The sequence below is a fragment of the Schistocerca gregaria genome, chromosome 5 (assembly GCF_023897955.1).
Source record: "Schistocerca gregaria isolate iqSchGreg1 chromosome 5, iqSchGreg1.2, whole genome shotgun sequence".
In the NCBI taxonomy this organism is placed as follows: domain Eukaryota; kingdom Metazoa; phylum Arthropoda; class Insecta; order Orthoptera; family Acrididae; genus Schistocerca; species Schistocerca gregaria.
The window spans coordinates 169,733,889-169,756,005 of record NC_064924.1 but is presented as its reverse complement, the minus strand read 5'-3'; the positions used below and the strand labels follow the sequence as shown (position 1 = coordinate 169,756,005).

General features: G+C 41.9%; 1 protein-coding gene across 1 annotated transcript; it reads right to left on the bottom strand.

Moving 5' to 3' along the window:
* Nucleotides 1–7,265: 7,265 nt before the first annotated feature.
* Nucleotides 7,266–21,342, bottom strand: LOC126272889 (ejaculatory bulb-specific protein 3-like). Its single transcript, XM_049976144.1, has 2 exons — nucleotides 21,133–21,342; nucleotides 7,266–8,092 (listed from the first exon to the last, which is right to left on the bottom strand). The coding sequence occupies exons 1-2, from the start codon at nucleotides 21,332–21,334 to the stop codon at nucleotides 7,905–7,907; spliced, it is 390 nt and encodes a 129-aa protein (XP_049832101.1). The 5' UTR covers nucleotides 21,335–21,342; the 3' UTR covers nucleotides 7,266–7,904.
* Between the last annotated feature and the right edge of the window lie 775 nt (nucleotides 21,343–22,117).

The window sequence follows — 22,117 nt, the reverse complement described above, 5'->3', positions numbered from 1 at the left end:
GCTAGCAATAAACAAAAGCTACACTAATTACACAAACTACAAGAAAAAATCAGAAGATTCCAATGAGGTATCCTCGGCTAAGGGTCGACATATGAAACGTCCCCTTTTGAAAAATTATACATAACTGTGCTTAAACTGACACACAATATTTTTAGCACAACGCAATCTGACTTTCAGTAATCGCTACAAAGAATGGCCCTGACTAACATTAACCTAAACGTTTCACAAATCACTTACCTCACAAAAATCTTGGTTACTCGAACTACTGCAATACAGCGAGCGCCACTACTGCCAGCTAAATAAAAGATTCAAGCTACTGAAGGCACTAACTACTCATAGGCATAGTTAGCAAATGAAAGATTTTAATAGAGAACAAACAATGTGTTTACCTTAATAGTCATCAAAAGTCATAATATATATAGCAGTTCATGACATCCAGTCTTACAAGTTTCAAAACTCCGCCATTTCTCTCCCCACATCCACCACTGCTGGCGGCTCACCTCCAACTGCTCAGCGCTATGCGCTGTTAAATCCATCTTCCCAACGCTACAATGGCGAGTATTACAACAATGCCAACCAGCCACAGACTTCACACAGCACAGCTAGTGATCTTCGTACAGAGCGCTACGTGGCGTTACCAATAAAAAAACCTAAAAAGCCTACTTACAATAGCTAAGAAGGTCATGTGAGATGTAATACAGGGTAATGATGTCACATGGGTTGCAAAGTTCACCACGAGTCTGCCCAACGCCACCGTGGACCTGTCACACGTTGGGAAAGTTGTCAACCATTCTTAACCACATTTAGCCACTCCTTTCGACACCTCTGCGATGAACATTGGAACTGCGATTCCCAGCGTTGAAATCATGAACTTTTGTTATGGGTGCCCGAGGAAAACATTTCAGACACACTGCGCGTTAATTGTCGGCATGTATGAGCCTCAGGGATGGCTTAAAGGTTATCAATGAAACTACCTCTTTCCTTCAGACGTTTCACACGTTTCCCAGTCGAAAACAATGTACATAGTCCAGTGAGTAACAGGATGACGTTCTTAACAACCTCTGACACTGCTAACACCCCCGGACAATTCAACCCTTTTCTAAGGACAGCGCGGCCCTTCAAGCGCACTGAACGTGATCTCGCCCCTTTTGAGAGCACCGCCACCGCCGTTTCTGCTCCGGTGAACAGCGCGGAACCACTACCAACCTTTTAAAACCATTCAACGAAATTCGAACATGATCTGAAGCAGTAGAGGGTGTCAATGACGTACCCCCGCCTCTCCCCCCACCCTGTGATCACGTCACCGAAGCGTGCGAAACAGGATGTCTGAAAAAGCATGAGCACTCTTCACTACTTTGGATCACGTTCAAATTTCATCGAATGGTTCAAAATGTTTCAAATGGCTCTGAGAACTATGGGACTTAACATCTTGGGTCATCAGTCCCCTAGTACTTTGAACTACTTAAACCTAACTAACCTAAGGACATCACACACATCCATGCCCGAGACAGGATTCGAACCTGCGACCATAGCGGTAGCGCCGTTCCAGACTGTAACGCCTAGAACCGCTTGGCCATTCCGGCCGGCTCCATCGAATGGTTTTGAAGGGTGTCTAGTGGTTCCACCCTCTACATCAGAGCAGAAATTGCATTTGCGCTACACTCCAAAAGGATACGATACGTTGAGTGTGGCTGCAGGCCAGCGATGTCCGTAGAGAAGGGTTAAGACTTGGAGGAATCCTGACAATAACGCCATCATGTTGAATAATGCTTTTCGTGCAGCCACAGGACGTCGTGTTACGTCTCAAACCGTGCGCAATAGGCTGCATGATGCGCAACTTCACTCCCCACGTCCAAGGCGAGGTCCATCTTTGCAACCACGACACCATGGGCCCAACTACCTGCCGAATGGACCGCTCAGGATTGGCATCCCTTTCTCTTCACCGATGAGTGTCGCATATGCCTTCAACCAGACAATCGTCGGATACGTGTTTAGAGCCAACCCGATCAGACTGAACGCCTTAGACACACTGTCCAGCGAGTGCAGCAAGATGGAGGTTCCCTGCTGTTTTGTGATGGCGTTATGTGGGATCGACGTATGCCGCTGGTGGTCATGGAAGGCGCCGTAACGGCTGTGCGATACTTGAATGCTATCCTCCGACCGATAGTGCAACCACATCGGCAGCATATTGGCGAGGCATTCGTCGTCATGGACGAAAATTCGCGTCCCCATCGTGCACATCTTATGAATGATTTTCTTCAGGATAACGACATCTCTCGACTAGAGTGGGCATCATGTTCTCCAGACATGTCTTGGATAGGTTGAAAAGGGCTGTTTATGGACGACATGGTCCGCCAACCACTCTGAGGGACGTACACCGAATCGCCGTTGAAGAGTGGGACAATCTGGACCAACAATGCCTTCATGAACTTGTGCATAGTATGCCACGGCGAATACAGGCATGCATCAGTGCAAGAGGACGTGTTACTGGGTATTAGAGTCACCGGTGTGTACAGCAATCTGGACCACCAACTCTGAAGGTCTCGCTGTATGGTGGTACAACGTACAATGTGAGGTTTTCATGAGCAATAAAAATTGCGGAAATGATGTTTATGTTGATCTCTATTTCAGTTTTCTGTACAGGTTCCGGAACTCTCGGAACCGATGTGATGCAAAACTTTTCTTTGATATGGGTATTAGAGCGATGAAAGGTTTGTAAACCTACAGCCACCTCTTTAATTTTCAGCGGATTCCGATGTGCCAAAGCCTCCAACAAAACGAGTAAGTGGACCTCCCCGCAATGGACACAACATGTGATGGGTAATTGCTTATATTCGATTTTAGTGCTTTTCACTACATCTGTGAGGCATATGGCGTTTGAAAAGAAGAGTGGGAAGAAACGCGACGACTCTGGAGCCTCCGCTACTGTAGCGCTGAACCTACTACCCCAATAAAGATAGTGATTTACGGATTGGACATGCGGTGTACATAATGTGCGTCTTAGAGATGAGCTTCCACCGTGGCGGCTCCCCAATCACTTGTACAGGCCGGAAGTCAGACACTCCCCAACTTGTTTGTATAATTCAACATCAAAAAATGACTAAAATCAAGAATTATTTTCGTGGAGGCGTTATTGCGATCAGCTTGTCACTTTGCGCAAGATACGAAGTAAGCTATCATCCCAATTTCTCACTAGTGTCCTAGCATTACAAAATTTAGGAACATTCAGAATTCTTAAGAAATTGTAACTGAATGTTGACTCCAACGAATGGGTGTCACACCATACCACGGGCTACAGTATCTTTCAGGTGCCACATTTACCTTTGAAAGCCAAAAGGTAATATCGTAACATCACTTAAGAACAAATTAGTGATTTCGTACTGTTGCTTACCTTTTCTTTCTTTTTTTAAAAAAAGCAATTGTGCGTGTTGCCCTTTACCACTGTGTGTTACCACAAACCATTGTCTGCTGCCTGCACGGTATACTCACCAAACGTCAATTACAAAAACAGTCTCGTCAGTTTTTCCCCTTTTGCAACTACTTTGTGAAATGACATGCACTTTTTTGATAGCACTTGTTTTTTATGACTTTAATTTCTTAAATTTCTATAGTTGTTTCTGGCAATTTAACAAATGTGTGAAACATAATTACCATTAAATTTACGATTAATTAAATGAGTGTCATACTGTTGTATTATGTTCAATATACCAGTCTGTAGTATCTCTGTATTTCCAAAATGGCAATTCACTTCTTCTTAACATTGGGACCTTGTTCCGAAATAATTATTTTGATTGCTGTACCGTATCCTCCCTTCCCGTACCCGTTGAAACGGAGTCCAGGCGAAGAGAGAATCACTTTGTTTGATAGGCAAAGGGGTCTGATGCAAGGAGCATAGTCAGTGCGTTAGGAGGATACGCACTGAGTTCAGAGTTGGGCAGGTGTCTCTCTGCTTTTTGATGGGACAGCCTAGCCCTCCCACGATCTCCAACGCATCGACGGGCTAACACTCCGAGAAAGAAGCCGGAAGCAACCACATTTATGACAAGGGGAACAAAACAATATATAGGTGGGTTATTCTAACTTGAAATCCTTGTACGGCAGTGCTGAAACGTCCTCATAGAAAAACTATTAATGACAGCGCTGGTAAACCTCTTACGTCATTTGACTTTCAAACAGCTGTGCAAAACTGAACGTACTCAGACAATTCTCTCTTTACTTATTCAGATCAACACTAAACTGACACACAATATTTTCAGCGCAACGCAATCTGACTTTTAATAATCCCTACAAAAGAATGGCCCTGACTAACAATAACCTATACCTTTCGTGAATCACTTACCTCACAAAAATCTTCGTTACTCGAACTACTGCAATACAGCGAGCGCCAATACCGCCAGCTAAATAAAAGATTGTAACTACTGAAGGCACTAACTACTGATAGGCATAGTTGGCAAATGAAATATTTTGGCAGAGAACAAACAATGTATTTCATCCGCTTTCAAAACTCTGCCATCTCTCTCCTCACATCCACCACTGCTGGCGTCTCACCTCCAACTGCGCAACGCTACGCGCTGTTCACATCTAACTGCCCAACACTGCAATAGCGAATACTGCAACAATGCCAACCAGCCACAGACTGCACACAGCAGTCAGTGATTTTCATACGAACGCTACATGGCGTTACCAGCATAAAAACCTAAACAGCCTACTTACAGTGTGTCTTTCTAATATTGTTTAACTACTAGAAATAAAGGTTGCGTTATGTCCTTTACATCTCAGAATTGTATTTAACAGCACTCTTATTAGTTAGCAGGAACTCTCTGTGCAGACAACGAGTGACAATAGGCGCTTCTAAATATAAGTTTTGTTACTTAATCGTGAAATTGTTGTGATCCAGCTGCCATTTCCGGTCTCTCTTAATGTACCATAAGCAAAAATTAGTTACAGGCTGTTTTCTGTTTCGTTTTATATTCCTGTTCTGGGATGTTTCTTGACACCCGTCTCACTATGTTACTGAACGGGCGCTGAAGACCTCGCTGTCGTGCGACCAAAACCCCTCTACTACTACTACTACTACTGCTACTGTGATAAGCGTCTTAGATGTGGAGGCCGTTGTCAACAAATGAAGTGGCCCCTGAAGTATAAGTTTTGTTATCTAACTGAGAAATTATTGTGGTTCAGCTGCAATTTTTGCGCTCGCTTAATGCACCATGAGCAAAAAATAGTTCCAGGTTACGATAAGCGTCTTAGCTATGGAGACTGTTGTGAACAAATATGGCGAAGGGTAACGACTACTACAAATGATCCATTTGTTTTCAAAGTTCTGTATTTTATAAATGTACAAATGTACATTTTCTAAATGTACAAGTACGACTGATGCATGATTAGAACTGTAAACTGACCGAGTTTGTATTGTGCCCACCAGTTGACATTATGCGTGCAGAGCTTTCCCAAAATAGCGACAAAGCAAGAGAAGGCATATTTTGTATGATGTAATATGCATTATGTTTATCTGTTACATCAGAGTAGCGTGCCTTCAGAAGGAATTATGGAAAATAAACGCCATCTAAAGAGAGTGTTGTGCTTTGTTATCTACTTGATTGCATCTGTAAACAGAAACGTGCCGGTTGACACAGATGCAACCATACGGAGGGCGAGGGATAGTTTCGCACGCAGTCCGAAAGAACCAATGGTTCGTGCAAGCCACGAAATTGAAATGCCGGCAGCAAACTGTGCGAAAGATTTTTTGACAGCGGTTACAGTATAAACACTACCGTTTGCATCTTGTGTAACAGTTATTAAAACCGGAAGATCATGGCTGGCGCCTTCAGTTTTTCATCGCAGTTCAGGAAACAATTGAGAAGTTCATACGTCAACCTTCCATTTACCTGGAAAGGCGAATCGACACAATGTAAGAGTATGGACATCTGAACATCCTCATGAAATTGTGACGCACGAGTAAGATTCGCCGAAAGTTAATGTTTTCTGTGCAGTGTCATAAACGAAGCTCTGTGCCGTTCTTCTTCTGTGAGAAGACTGTGAGGGGTACTTCTTACCTTGATTGTGTTGCAGTTGTGTTTGTTTCCACAGCTGACAGACGGTGCTGAGAATTTCATCCTCGATCTTGGAGCAACGATGTTCATCGCTGCCTGAAATGCGAACTTCCGCATCGCTGGATTGGTTATAGTGGTGATGTGTGTTCCCAAGTTTGCCTTTCCTGACGCCTTGTGATCTTTTCCTCTGTGGGACGTTAAAGAGCTGTTCGCGTACCCCCACTGCTAAGGACAGTGGAACAGCTCAGATAGCATAACAATGCCGCTGTGATCACCACTGACAGGGTGTTGCCACATAAGGTACCGAACGAACTTGTCCACCGCTTGGACATGTCTCGTTTGACCGGACGGGCTCTTGCAGAATATTTCTTGAGTCCAAAATGCAAGCTTGGAGAATTTACAGCTCTATTCATGCTACAATCATATTTTCACCTGTAATATTCTGAGAACTATAGATCTTGGAAATAGGATTAATCAGCTATAGTAGCACTACATTAGAAAGCAGTCGAATTGTTGTAATGTAAGACGCCCACCTTCAATCGCAGGCAACAGAAAACCTTCAGATGTGTAGTTGACATATCCGTAGCAAATGTCACAATGAGAGTTATTTAGCTATTCTGAAACTTTTTATGTTTTATTGTAACATTTGCTGTGATGTAACAAGTTATATTATAAACGTTTTGTTCAAGTTACATATGGATGATGCAATAATTTTATGTTTCCAATGTTATTCCATCTTACGCTTTAGTAAATTACATTTGAATTATTGTTAGATTATATTGCGACATCTTTGACGATGGCGCACGTTTGGCTGATTATGCTAACCTAGATGAAGGCAAATGAAATGTCTATGCTGTAAAATGAAAAAAATTTAAAATATGTAAGCAAGCCTCATTGCAACATAATAGTAATTTATCGACGATGTTTTATACCGATGTATGAAGATAGGCGTCTCACCCAGTACCAGCTGGGCTTGCCTGAGCAGCTTTTATCTGTTTTTGAATCACAATGACATTTTCTTCCATCTTCTGTACATAATTAACACTTCGTCTTTTAGTATTTTGTCAATACGTAAAAAATATTGACACCTACCTTTCTTTCGAATTCCTGGCAAGTTATTTTATATCTGTGGCGTCTTGCCGTAGCGGTGATAAATGCTTTATAAGAGTATGAAGTTCTATAACGATTTCACAGAACAATATTTAGAGGGGTGCACAGTTTAATGCATTCATTCAGTCGATAAAAGAGTAAGTAATTGTTCATAGAAATATTTTATTTCACAACCACGATGAACAATAAATACAAAATAAAAAGTGCAATTTAAATAACGACTTTTCTAGTGATTACGTAAGCGGAAAAACGAAAATATGAATGATTTTCGCAGAAATTGGCGTGTTATTTCATGACAAAAAAAGAATAGCTAACTTGTTGAATCTTTGGGTACTGATAATATACGATCCGCAACAGAAATGAATATGTCTTGGAACCAATAAAATTGGCCGCCAGGTGACGTATAATTCCTGAATCTGTATTAATGCAGAACACATCTATGTTGAAGGACTGAAACTAAACTGCATAACAGTTCATGTGAAGCAGCAGATGTTAATTTTGCGCTGGAAGTAAAAGACAAAGTAAGATGTGCAGCGGGCGGTGGAGAAGTGTGCATGGGGCAGTTTTATATAGGTTCTTGTTGCATAAAATGCTGAGCACTGGAAAGGACGACAAGAGAGAAAGGAGAGAATGTGCCATATGTGACACCAGTGGCAGATCCATGCAAACCCGGGACAGACGTGTGCAGTGTGCAGCGGGAATGGCAGTGCGATGCGGGGTTCCAGAGAGCAGAACTCGCCGCTAAGCAGCGGCGTCGAGGAACTTCTGGAAGCTCTCGTGGTACCGCTGCTGTGGGTCGAACTTCTTGCTGAGCAGCTCCCACTGGACTGGCTGGTGCTCCCGAACATGCAGCGACAGTTTGCGCACGATCTTCTTCTGCGCGTCTGTGCACTTGTCGCAGTTCGTCCTCAGCGCCTCGGGCATGTGCTCTGCAAAAATAGTGCACTCGTGAATACAGCGAGATCAACAGTAAATGTTGGAACTTGGTACAATCTAAGCTATTACTTTACACAAATGGAAACATTATCTGTTTGATTTAGAATCAAAAAAGAATTCCAGAACAATGAGCTTTGGGTGTAATCTAGCCCATACATAAGACAGGTATGTTGCTATAACTACAAAGTTGTCACACTGCTGAATGTGGTGTGTAAGGTTTTGTCCGTAATCCTATACAATAGATTACTTCCATATGTGGAAGATATATTGGGTGATTATCGGTGTGGCTTTGGGCCTAATAGAGCAACTGTGGACAAAATATTTGTACTGAGACAAATATGGGAAAAGGCCTATGAATACACACTGATAAGCCAAAATATTATGTCCACTGCCCGGCGTGAAGTTGGATGCCGCCTGGTAGAATTGCCGACACGTAACTAAAGTACACTACTGGCCATTAAAATTGCTACACCAAGAAGAAATGCGGATGATAAACTGGTATTCATTGGACAAATATATTATACTAGAACTGACATTGCAATTTCGGTGCATAGATCTTGAGAAATCAGTACCCAGAACAACCACCCCTGGCCGTGATAACGACTTTGATACGCCTGGGCATTGAGTCAAACAGAGCTTGGATGGCGTGTACAGGTACAGCTGCCCATGCAGCTTCAACACGATGCCACAGTTCATCAAGAGTAGTGACTGGCGTATTGTGACGAGCCAGTTGCTCGGCCACCATTGACCAGACGTTTTCAGTTGGTGAGAGATCTGGAGAATGTGCTGGTCAGGGCAGCAGTCGAACATTTTCTGTATCCAGAAAGGCTCGTACAGGACGTGCAACATGCGGTCGTCCATTATCCTGCAGAAATGTAGGGTTTCGCAGGGATCGAATGAAGGATAGAGACACGAGTCGTAAGACATCTGAGACGTAACGTCCACTGTTCAAAGTGCCGTCAATGCGAACAAGAGGTCATCGAGACGTGTAACCAATGGCACACCATACCATCATGCCGGGTGATACGACAGTATGGCGATGACGAATACAAGCTTCCAATGTGCGTGCACTGCGATGTCGCCAAACACGGATGCGATCATCATGATGCTGTAAACAGAACCTGGGTTCATCCGAAAAAATGACGTTTTGCCATTCGGGCACCCAGGTTCGTCGTTGAGTACACCATCACAGGCGCTCCTGTCTGTGATGCAGCGTCAAGGGCAAACACAGCAATGGTCTCCGAGCTGATAGTCCATGCTGCTGCAAACGTCGCCGAACTGTTCGTGTTGTCTTGTTGTCTTGTAGACGACCCCATCTGTTGACTCAGGGATCGAGACGTGGATGCACGATCCGTTACAGCCATGCGGGTAAGATGCCTGTTATCTCGACTGCTAGTGATACCAGGCCGTTGGGATCCAACACGGCGTTCCATGTTACCCTCCTGAACCCACCGATTTCACATTCCGCTAACAGTCATTGGATGTCGCCCAACGCAATCGCAATAGGCTACAATCAGACCTTTATCAAAGTAGGAAACTTGATGGTATGCACTTCTCCTCCTTACACGAGGCATCACAACAACGTTTCACCAGGCAACGCCGATCAACTGCTGTTTGTGTATGAGAAATCGGTTGGAAACTTTCCTCATTTCAGCACGTTGTAGGTGTCACCACCGGCGCCAACCTTGTGTGAATGCTCTGATAGGCTAATCATTTGCATATCACAGCATCTTCTTCCTGTCGGTTAAATTTCGCGTCTGTAGCACGTCATCTTCGTGGTGTAGCAATTTTACTGGCCAGTAGTGTATGTAAGTGGAGCAGACACGGACGGGGGACCACCCTAGCTAAGCCATGGGCTCCAAATGGGCAAATCCATAGAGATAAGCGACTTTGACAAAGGACAGATTATTGTTACGCAGAACCTGTGGACGAGTATCTCGTAAACGACGAAGCTGGTCGAACGTTCACGTGCTACTGTCGTGAGCATCTACGGAAAGAAGCTGAAGGACAGTAAACTACCACTAGGAGCCAAATGTTGGTCGTCCATGATTCTTCACGGAGCGAGGGGTTCGGACGGTTGTCGTCCCTGTAAAGTAGGACAGATGGTGCTCTGTAGCCGAAAGAGCACAATCCTGATGCACGCACAAGTTTTTTGGAGCACACCGTTCATCGTGCATTCTTGATCATGAGCTTCGCAGCAGACCATCCTTACGTGTTCACATGTGGACCCAACGACATCGCCAGTTACGGCTGCGGTGGGCAGGGGCCATCGGAATTCGAGCGTAGATCAGTGGAAGGGTGTCGGTTTTTCGTCTGAGATTTTTGCTACACTAGGTCCCTTGTCGATTCCACAAACGGCGTGGTCGAGGTGAACGGCGGTTTAAATGTGGAGCGAGCCACGGACGCGGGCTGATGGGAACAGTATTATGCTATGGGAGACATTCTCCTGAGCTTGCATAGTACCTGTGATAGTAATTGAAGACACGCTGACAGCTGCGAACCACATGCTTCCCTTCATGCCTGATGTCTTCTCCGACGGCGATGCCATCTTTCAGCAATGTACACTATGTGATCCTAAGTATTCGGACACCTGGCTGAAAATGACTTACAAGTTCGTGGCGCCCTCCATCGGTAATTCTGGAATTCAATATGGTGTCGGTCCACCCTAAGCCTTGACGACAGCTTCCACTCTTGCAGGCATATGTTCAGTCAGGTGCTGGAAGGTTTCTTGGGGAATAGCAGCCCATTCTTCAAGGAGTGCTGCGTGCTGCACTGAAGAGAGGCGCTCCGAAACATCCCAAAGCTGTTCTATAGAATTCACGTCAGGACTTTGTGCAGGCCAGTCCATTACAGGGATGTTATTTTCGTGTAACCACTCCACCACAAGCCGTGCATTATGAACAGGTGCTCGATCATGTTGAAAGATGCAGTCGCCATCCCCGAATTGCTCTTCAACTGTGGAAAGCAAGAAGGTGCTTAAAACATCAATGTAGGCCTGTGCTGTGATAGTGCCATGCAAAATAACAGGGGATGCAAACCCCCTCCATGAAAAACACCGCTACACCACAACACCACCACATCCGAATTTTACTGTTGGCACTACATACGCTGGCAGATGTCGTTCACTGGGCAATCGGCATACCCACACCCTGCCATCGGAACGCCACGTTGTGTACCATGAGTCATCACTCCACACAACGTTTTTCCATTGTTCAATCAATGTTTACGCTCCTTACACCAAGCAAGGCGTCGTTTGGCATTTACCGGCATGATTTGTGATATGAGCAGCCGCTCGACCATCAAGTTTTCTCACCTCCCGCCTAACTGTCATAGTACTTGCAGTGAATCCTGACGAAGTATGGAATTCCTGGATAGAAGTCTACCTATTACTCATTACGACCTTTCTTCTTCAACAGCCGGTGGTCTCTGTCGATCAACAGGCGAGGATGGCCTGTACGCTTTTATGCTGTACGTGTCCCTTCACGTTTCCACTTCATTATCACATCGGAAACAGTAGGCCTAGAGATTTTTAGGAGTGTGGGAATCTCGCGTACAGGCGTATGACACAAGTGACACCCAATCACCTTACCATGTTTGAATTCCATGAGTTCCGCGGAGCGTCCCATTCTGCTCTCTCAAGATGTCTAATGACTGTTGAGGTCACTGTTATAGAGTACCTGGCAGTAGATGGCAGCACCATGCACCTAATATGAAAAATGTATGTTTTTGGGGGTGTGCGGATACTTTTGATCTCATAGTGTAATTGTCCATGTCTCGGAGCCAGAACTGTGGTACAGTGGTTAGAGAGGCATTATAATGAACTCAAATTGATATCTCGGCAGCCAAATTAGCAAGATGTAAATCCTATAGAACCCATCTGAGTCGCTATCGGGCGCCATCACCATGTGCGCAAATCAGTCGGCCGTTATTTATACGAATATAATTGTAAGAAACCATGTAAAAAGCCATGACTTGCAAAAGGGATAAAAATATCTTGCAAACAAGAAAAGGGAAATGTTTCTTATAGTTAGGAGGAGTAATGATCCCAAAACAGTGAAACAGAATAAAAACTACTACACTGTATTAAGAAATGTTAATATAAAATCCAGTATTATGTGCATTATGTTTGAGATTAGCACATCTGATAATAAAATTAAAAAAATTTGGAATATTGTTAAAAGGGAAACAGGGCAACCGAGAGTACAGGAAGACTATATTTCTATCAAACACAATGAAAGGTAGGAAACATTTTTAATAAACACTGTTTAACAGTATTAGAGAAAATAGGACCCCGCTATTCATTAGAAAATAAGAGACACAATATGGAAGAGGCAGTACCTATGCCAGTTGATAAAATTGAAATTCAACCCACCTCTCCTACTGAAATTAGGAAAATAATAAATTCACTCAAAAGTAAAAGCTCACATGTAATTGATGGCAATTCCAACAGAGTACTAAAAGCTTGTTCGCAGGCTTCTCAGGCACATATGTGACAGCTCACTGAAACAGGGCATTTTTCCAGATGGACTGAATTACACTATTGTTAAACCATTGCATAAAAATGGGATAGATCTGATGCTAACAACTACTACCCAATCTTAGTTCTGACAGCTTTATCCAAAAAGTAATGTATTCAAGCGCAGCACCACATATTTGTAAAAATGAAGTACTAACAAAATGTCAATTTGGTTTTCAGAAAGGCTTTTCAACAGAAAATGCTATATATGTTTTTATTGATCAAATATTAAATGCATTGAATAACCGAACATTATCAATTGGGATATTTTGTGATCTCTCAAAGGCTTTTGATTGTGTGAATCATGACATTCTTCTAGATAAGCTTCAGTATTGTGATACGAGTGGGACTATGCACAAATGGTTAAATTCATACTTAACTAGAAAAATGGAGAAGGTTGAAATTAACACTACAGATAGTCTGCAAAAACCAGCAGAGTACTCTAACTGGGGAAGTATCAAGAATGGTGTCCCATAGGGTTCAGTTTTGGACTCCTTATTGTTCTTAATATATATTAACGACTTGCCTCTTTATACTCATGAATATGCAAAGCTAGTTCTTTTTGCTGATGATACAAGTATAGTAATCACACGCAAGAATCAGATGAGGAAATTGCAAATGTCTTTCAGAAAATTATTAAGTGGTTCTCTGCAAATGGACTCTCACTAAATTTCAGAAAACATAGTTTATACAATTCTGTACAGTAAATGGCATAACACCATTGATAAATGTAGACTATGAACGGAAGTCTGTTGCTAAGGCAGAATACTCAAAATTCCTGGGTATGTGCATTGATGAGAAATTGGATTGGAAGAAACACTTCGATGATCTATTGAAACGGTTAGGTTCAACTACTTATGCTATTAGGGTTATTGCAAATTTTGGTGATAATCATACAGTAAATTATCCTACTTTGCTTATTTTCATTCACTGCTTTCTTATGGCATCATATTTTGGGGCAATTCATCATTAACAGAGAAAGTATTCATTGCACAAAAGCACGTAATCAGAATAATAGCTGGAGCCCATCCAAGATCACCTTGCAGACATTTATTTAAGAAACTCGGGGTACTCAAAGAACCTTCACAATACATACAACACTGGCCATTAAAATTGCTACACCACGAAGATGACGTGCTACAGACGCGAAATTTAACCGACAGGAAGAAGACATTGTGATATGCAAATTATTATCTTTTCAGAGCATTCTCACAAGGTTAGCGCCGGTGGCGACACGTACAACGTGCTCAAATGAGGAAAGTTTCCAACCGATTTCTCATACACAAACAGCAGCTGACCGGCGTTGCCTGGTGAAACGTTGTTGGGATGCCGCATGTAAGGAGGAGAAATGCGTACCATCACGTTTCCGATTTTGATAAAGGTCGGATTGTAGCATATCGCGATTGCGGCTTATCGTGACGCGACATTGTTGCTCACGTTGGTCGAGATACAATGACTGTTAGCAGAATATGGAATCGGTGGGTTCAGGAGGGTAATACGGAACGCCATGCTGGATCCCAACGGCCTGGTATCACTAGCAGTCGAGATGACAGGCATCCTATTCACAAGGCTGTAACGGATCGTGCAGCCACGTCTCGATCCCTGAGTCAGCAGATGGGAACCATCTGCACGAACGGTTAGACGACGTTTGCAGCAGCATGGACTATCAGCTCGGAGACGACGGCTGCGCTTACCCTTGACGCTGCATCACAGACAGGAGCGCCTGCGATGGTGTACTCAACGACGAACCAGGGTGCACGAAAGACAAAGCGTCGTGTTTTCGGATGAATCCAAGTTCTGTTTACAGCATCATGATAGTCGCATCCGTGTTTGGCGACATCGCGGTGAACGCACATTGGAAACGTGTATTCATCAGTATCATACTGGCGTATCGCTCGGCGTGATGGTATGGGGTGCCATTGATTACACGTCTCGATCACCTCTTGTTCACATTGACGCCACTTTGAACAGTGGACGTTACATTTCAGGTGTGTTACGACCTGTGGCTCTACCCTTCATCGATCCCTGCGAAAGCCTACATTTCAGCAGGATAATGCACGACCGCATGTTGCAGGTCCTGTACGGGCCATTCTGGAGACAGAAAATGTTCGACTGCTGCCCTGGCCAGCACATTCTCCAGATCTCTCACCAACTGAAAACGTCTGGTCAATGGTGGCCGAGCAACTGGCTCGTCACAATACGCCAGTCACTACTCTTGATGAACTGTGGTATCGTATTGAAGCTGCATGGGCAGGTGTACCTGTACACGCCATCCAAGCTCTGTTTAACTCAATGCTCAGGCGTATCAAGGCCGTTATTAAGGCCATAGGTGGATGTTCTGGGTACTGATTTCCCAGGATCTAGACACCCAACTTGCGCGAAAGTGTAATAACATGTCAGTTCTAGTATAATATTTTGTCCAATGAATACTCGTTTATCATCTGCATTTCTTCTTGGTGTAGCAGTTTTAATGGCCAGTAGTGTATATTCACTTATAAAATTGGTCATTAATAACCCATCTCAATTCAAACATAGCAGCGAAGTGCACAGCTACAACACTAGAAGAAAGGGTGAGCCTCACTACTCTGGAATAAATCTCACTTTGGCACAGAAAGGGGTCAATTATGCTGCCTCAAATATCTTTGGTCATTTGCGAAATAATAGTAAAATTCTGACAGGTAGCCAACCAACATTTAAAAGCAAATTAAAAGAATTTCTGAATGACAACTCCTTCTACTCAATAGATGAGTTCTTAGACATGAAGTAGTAACTGTATGAAAAAATTAATCAATTAATTATTTTGTCTAAAGAAAACTTATGTTAAAGTCACACGTTCCACATCATTATGAAATGTCTATTCATGATTTATGGAAGAAGTGTTAATGTATGCATGTACATATGTGTGCCTTGTTTCTGTGTTGACAGCTGGCAGTTTCGTTGACTGACTTCATCTAATTCTAACTCAGTAGAACTGAAACTTCAACTGTATGTTTGTCTTTTAATACATTTACGGTTTAATAAAGTGGAATAATACTTTCGTTTTATTGAAATTTCTTTTAAACTAAATACTTTTACTGTAGTTCTAATATGAACAACTCTGATTAGTTCTTACTGTTAAATAATAATAATAATAATAATAATAATAATATTTTTTATTTTTGTATAATTTAACTGATCATCTGAGGAGCGTCAGTTCTAAAAAATATTTACTGAAGTTGTGGTAAGATTGGTTGCTCTGTCAATGAGTTCCAGGCGGGAGTAATTCTGTATACAGGACCTGTTTCTGTGTATTGTTTATCATCTACTTCCATAAAACAAATGATTATTTGTTTAACTGTGATTTACCTTGTTGTATCTTGCAGTGTATCATACTCCAGCTTTTGTTAAAATATTGTACAAGTGCCAATGTTGAAATTGTCCTTCTTGTTGTTTAATAGATTGTTTAATAACTTAGTTCACATTGAGTCAATGGCTTACCACTCAAGGGTCATATACCCAAACCCAAAATGCTCAAAGGTTTTCCATTCCCTATACTCAAATTACGACGCTGTTTAGGCGCAGTCGGTGACACTTAAAATTTTGCACTGTGTTTCAATAGAAACGTTCCTAAATATTCTTGAAGAATTCGAAATCTATGATAACAAGAGGAAAGAGTCTACAAATATGCTGAACCTCGTTCACATCTGAATTAATTACTTTAGATTCAGTTCCCAGTCCGCATAGCTTTGCCTTCTTTTATCTCATGCATACTGATCTTATGACCAGATGTTACAGTACTTTAATGCGACGCTTTGTGTCGATACCAGCTCTCTTAGCAACGAGCTTCATAGGTGCCACTAAACTGTCTCTCTTTCTTCGCTCGTCAAAGGCAGTGAACAAATTACTTTTATAAATGAAGGGTTAGAGTAAAAATTTTTTACATTTTGTCTATGTAGCCCAGTAACTATAGCGAGCCTGTGGTTGATCACTGGATACTGTGAGGCCAAAGGTGCATGCTAACTACTGTAATACCATTTTTCGCTCGTTGTAGAAAGCTAACATTTGATTTCTAGAAAATGAGTGATAAACAGAATACTTAACCCTGTGTTAATATATTTATAAAAAAAAGTTTGTGGTTGACTGCTGTTTACATCTATTTTTAGTTGGTGTTCCCACGATTATCCCGCTGTCTTCACTTATTACTAGTCTGTTGTGTTTTACCTGTAAGATTATATTTTCATTTTTTTTCATTTTTATGTGAACAAAGATTCTGTAATGTTCCTTCCACATTTTACGCATTACTTGATTAATTTTTGTTTTTGACTTTGTCGTTCTAATATGTTTCTGTATTTTTTGTTGTTATATGTGAAATGTAATCAGATGTCCGTACACTGCTCTGTTTTTATACTGTTAATACAAATTTAAGTGAGAAATGTGTTTACTCTTTTGGACTTCGCTTCGGTTGTATGTTCATGGTTGTCAGAATCAGAGTACTCGAATGTTTGGCAGTCGATGGTACGACTGGTTTGCTACCTACCGACCAGCAGCCTATCAGAATCGAAATGCCCGAATTTTCTTCTCCTTACATAACAGTGACTGATACCGACCTGCCGTATAGCTTCACACTTGTACTAAAAATGTTGCAAAAAGCTTTTTAAATATGTATGCTTGTAACTTTTTGAACTTTTGTAACTTTTGAGTATTCAGTACAAGTGCACAGTGTTGATTAATTGGGACCTTATATATTGCTATTTCTCCCACTTTTTACATTCTCTCTATATATTTATCGTGTACGATTTTACACATTAATTTTTTTGCAAAAAATTGTAAATATATCTGCTTGTACTTTCTGTACTTTTGTAAGTTTTTGAGTATTCAGTATAATCGCAGGCATCACTCTACTTTAGCCCTATCTGTTATGAAATAGCACCAAAAACAGTACAGAAAAGTCAGCCTCAAGCAATGTCTTCTACACTTTAAACACGAAATTGTAACTAGCAATGACGTGGAATGTACTTTATACTTGCATGTGCGTGGATTAGCGGAACTAAATTATTTTTGCAACAAAGAAATATGTAATCGTTGTATATTAGAATCGTGATACGTGTGAGCACCATTTGGCGGAACTGTTCTCTGTGTGTTATTAGTTGCACATTCCAATCAGTTCACTTTTATGCTTTACATTAAGGAGATACTGCGAGATTGTCACAAATTTCCCAAAGTGAATTTCCCTGACCATTTCCTGATTTTGCAGACAGTTTTAGCATTTTTTTCCCTGACTAATTTTGAGATCTGCAGTGTAAATTGACAGGTAAGTTGATCAAAAAATGTAAGGACCTCTGTACTTCTGAACATATTTTTAACACTAATTTTAAATGAACAGCTATTTATTGTCTCTTGTACAGGATTTATAATTCCGAATGACAGGTAAACAGGTAAGATATATGAATAAAAGCCATTTTTACTTAAGGGGGTGGGGAGATCGTCCGTGAAAACCACACACTATTTAAAAGATGCACCAAATCCACAATTTTGAAGATATGGCAATGATATTTTGTACCATGCTTTACATGAAAGTAACACATTTACTGTTGTGTTCCTTAGCTTATATAAATTTAACTTTTTCTATGGAATTCAAAAATTTTATTTTCAAAAAATAGCATATGTACCTTTTTCTCAGACACTATTCATTAGATTTCTAACACATTTTCTCTGTTTATATCATTGCAAGTAGTAAGCATTTCTAATGAAGTTTTTAATAATTTTTACTTATAATACTGTGAGCATAATATGATGTTCATGCAAAATTACAAGTACTTTGCCCCATATCTCAGTTTACACTCAGCGTTTTAAAATTATTCTGCAGAAAATATTTATCAGGTTTATAAAAATTAGTGTGCAGAATTTCATAACCCTAGTCTTCATAGAATCTGAGAAAGAAAGAACATGAATTATAATAAACACGAGTTTCAGATGATGCTATTCAGAGTTCAGTGTAACGTTTTTTCTTATGTCACCTGTTCAGAAGGCCCCAAATTTTGACTCAGGGTTCTCGTATCCTTCTTAGCTTATATTTGTGTTTCTTGTTTTGTGCCTCCCTTCCTTTACAAGGTCTTCAACTGACTTTTCAGTTGCAGAGAGGGGCGTAAAATGTCTTGAGCGAAATTCCCTATATTGAAGCCCTGTCCCTCTAATGCCTTCACCCTCCCTACGTTTCCATTATTAAATTCAAGAACCGCATTGTAAGCTACAATTATGAATTTTGTAGTAGATGAAAATATGGCAAAACAAGAATTGCTTTTTCACAAACAAAGCAGGGGTTTGTTATTGCTCGTAAGATACGGCAAAGAGTCACAAATTATCTATAAAACTAGAAAGTATATATCATAGTCTTCTATATGTATCCCGTGCAAGTTTGTTTGAAAATAATCCACGGAATCGTTGTTCACCGAGCTAGTATTGCTTCAAAAAGTGGGTGTGGCAGGAAGGTCGCGACATATAGTTAATTATTTTTCAGTCGCTTCGGATGCAGTTTCATAATTGAAATTTTGGGAACTTATTGTCCATGAGCTCTACTTATAAATAAAGATTGAACTGAAAATTGACGTTTTCGGCCAATTTCATGGACGTCCGACTCCCGTAAGGGGGTCCTTGTTCCATACAGGATTTACGAACTTTCCAGGCGAGATATGTTGCAAAACATAACATTAATGTTTCAGAAATAAGAACGACAGCAGTGGGGTAAGTGACATTTTCCCTGCCAAATAGTACTCAGTGTTTTTTCAAACAATAGTAAGTTATATAGACAATTAAAATCATCAATGAAAACCAGTAAAAAATCAATTGTGAGACAGGCGATATCTTCGTCACTTACACTCGCACCCAGTAGTTACTCAAGTGCGTCCAGTGACGATACGTAAACAAACCATTTCACCCGTCCAGCCAAAAACGAGATTTTCCACTTTTTTTTATTTCCCCAACATTTCCCTAATTGTCCTGGCACGGTGGAAATTCCTCGATATTCCATGATTTCCAGAATTTGTGACAACCCTGTTCTATCTAGTAACTACTATGTATCTATAGACTATTTGTTGGGTAAGTGTCATTTCTGCTATATTCACATCGTACATCATTGCTTGTTCATGGTGTATTTTTTATAACTCATTTAAACTCATTGCTCTGTTTATCAAGTGTGATGCATTTTAGTTTTAGATACTTTGAAAATCAACACCTAAATGTTACTATGAGCATATACGAGTGTTTCTTAACAGTGAACTGCCTCAATTATGCCTCCGTCATTAGGACCTCCAATGTCGTCTGACATCACAGTACCTTTTCTTTTTGAAAAAAAGAAAAGAAAAACGAAAAGACGTCTTGTTATGTGCGTCCATTTCCAATAAATCTAGGTGAACTGTGACACCTGCATGACTGCAGCAGACTGTCACATGGATGTTTGCCGTGTGTGTGGTGGGGTGTACGTAGTGTTGTGAAATGGGAGGAATCTTTTTGGAATATTTTGTAAAGGGTGTCCCATACAAAAAGAAATTTTTAAATTGAGCCCCTCTTTCAGTTTGTTAGGTTGCAGGACCTGAGATTTATGCGACTGACATCTGTTGCATTGCGTTTACCGATTGTCATTGTCAGCTGGCATTTGTGCTTATTGTTGGCAGCTCTAACGGAGCGATACATGATGGATCAACGCACCCATACTTCGAAAGTGCAGTTCAAGTACAGTGAATACGACGCAGAGAACGTTCGAAGACTTCGTGTAATTTTTGGTAGGGGAAATTTGTCAGCAGTGCAGAGACTGGTATGGAAATTTGAAAATACTCTCGGGTGTTGATGTGTGTGATGTCCTTAGGTTACTTAGGTTTAAGTAGTTCTACGTTCTATGGGACTGATGACCTCAGAAGTTAAAAAAGTCCCATAGTGCTCAGAGCCATTTGAACCATTTTTTGAAAATACATTATTGAGAGTGAACCCTTGACGTCCTCGTTCTCGTTGATCGGTAAGAAATGTCGCTCTCGTTAGTGAGAGCTTGTAGTAGCTACGACTCCAGTGAAGTCAATTCGCCGCCGTTCTCAATAGTCAGCCATTCCGAGAAGCAGTTTTACACCGAATTTTAAAGAAAGAAATCTGTATTTGAATCCCTTTACGATCCACAATTCTACTAACACAGGAGAAGAAGCCGTAATGGCGAACAGAACTGGCCAAGTAGATCGTGTGATTTTACACCATGCGATTATTTGGTGGGGGATATGTCAAATCTTGTGTTTATGTGAACAATACACGCACCATCGCTCCACTCAAGGCAGAAATTAGACTGTCATGGGTCAAATGCAAGCCAAACTTTGCCCTACAGTCGTCGAACATTTTGTCCACAGGATGGATGTGTGCAGACGAATCCGTGTTTCGTATTTAATCGCAGTCTTTGTGTTTCTTATTAATTTTCAAATAGATTATGTTTTTATTATTAAATTAAAAATTTCATTCTTTATGGGACACCCTACACGTCACTGGGAGGTGGACAGTACTCACTGCGGAGCTCTCTACCCTCGGGAGTGCACGGGCCGGTGTCCAGCATGCACTTGATGTACGAGGCGAGGACGCGCTGGTTCCTGAGGACGGCGTCGACGTCCGTGTGATCGTAGCGCGCGTTATACTTGTCAGGCGGAGCCGCTGCCACGAGCGCGGCCAGCAGCAGCACGGACAAGGCGGCGGCGGCGGCGGCGAGTTCCATGTCTTCCTGTCTGTGTCCTCTGCTGGCCAAACACCGGCCCTAGATATAGACGCCGGCTGGAGCAGGTCAAGGGGGACCGCACCGAGCCGCGTCACGGCTCACGCTGGGAGGGAACGACGCCTCGCCGACTAGCCTCGGGGCTCACCCACCCAAGAAAAAAGAATGCGGCCACAGGGATTGCGCTGCGGCCTGTGGAAATGACAACAGAAGGAGCTGGTTCCGCTTGCTGGTCCAGTATTTACCAGCTTGCTTCACAGTGTCTCGAGCCCATGAAAAATTCGAACTTCGAACTCTTCTCTTTTTCTGTAGCACCACATCTCAAAAGCTTCGGTTTTCCCACAGTCCATGTTTCACTACCATACAAAAAGTGGTTCAAAAGGCTCTAAGCACTATGGTACTTAACATCTGAGTTTATCAGTCCCGTAGACTTAGAACTACTTAAACCTAATTAACCTAGGGATATCACACACATCCATGCCCGAGGCAGCATCCGACCTAAGACCATAGCAGCAGCGCGGCTCCGGACTGAAGCCCCTAGAACCGCTCGGCCACAGTGGCCCACCACCATACAATTCTGTGCTCCAAACGTACGTTCTCAGAAATTTCTTCCACTGAATAAGGTCGATGTCTGATATTACACTACTGTCCATTAAAATTGCTACACCAAGAAGAAATGCAGATGATAAACGGGTATTCATTGGACAAATATATTATATTAGAACTGACATGTGATTACATTTTCACGCAAGTTGGGTGCGTAGATCCTCAGATATCAGTACCCAG

Excerpts from the sequence above, each read along its gene's own strand:
- LOC126272889 (XM_049976144.1), bottom strand. The coding sequence starts at position 21,334 with ATGGAACTCGCCGCCGCCGCCGCCGCCTTGTCCGTGCTGCTGCTGGCC. Across the intron at positions 8,093-21,132 it reads CGAGGGTAGAGAGCTCCGCA|AGCACATGCCCGAGGCGCTG; the intron begins GTGAGTACTGTC and ends CTATTTTTGCAG.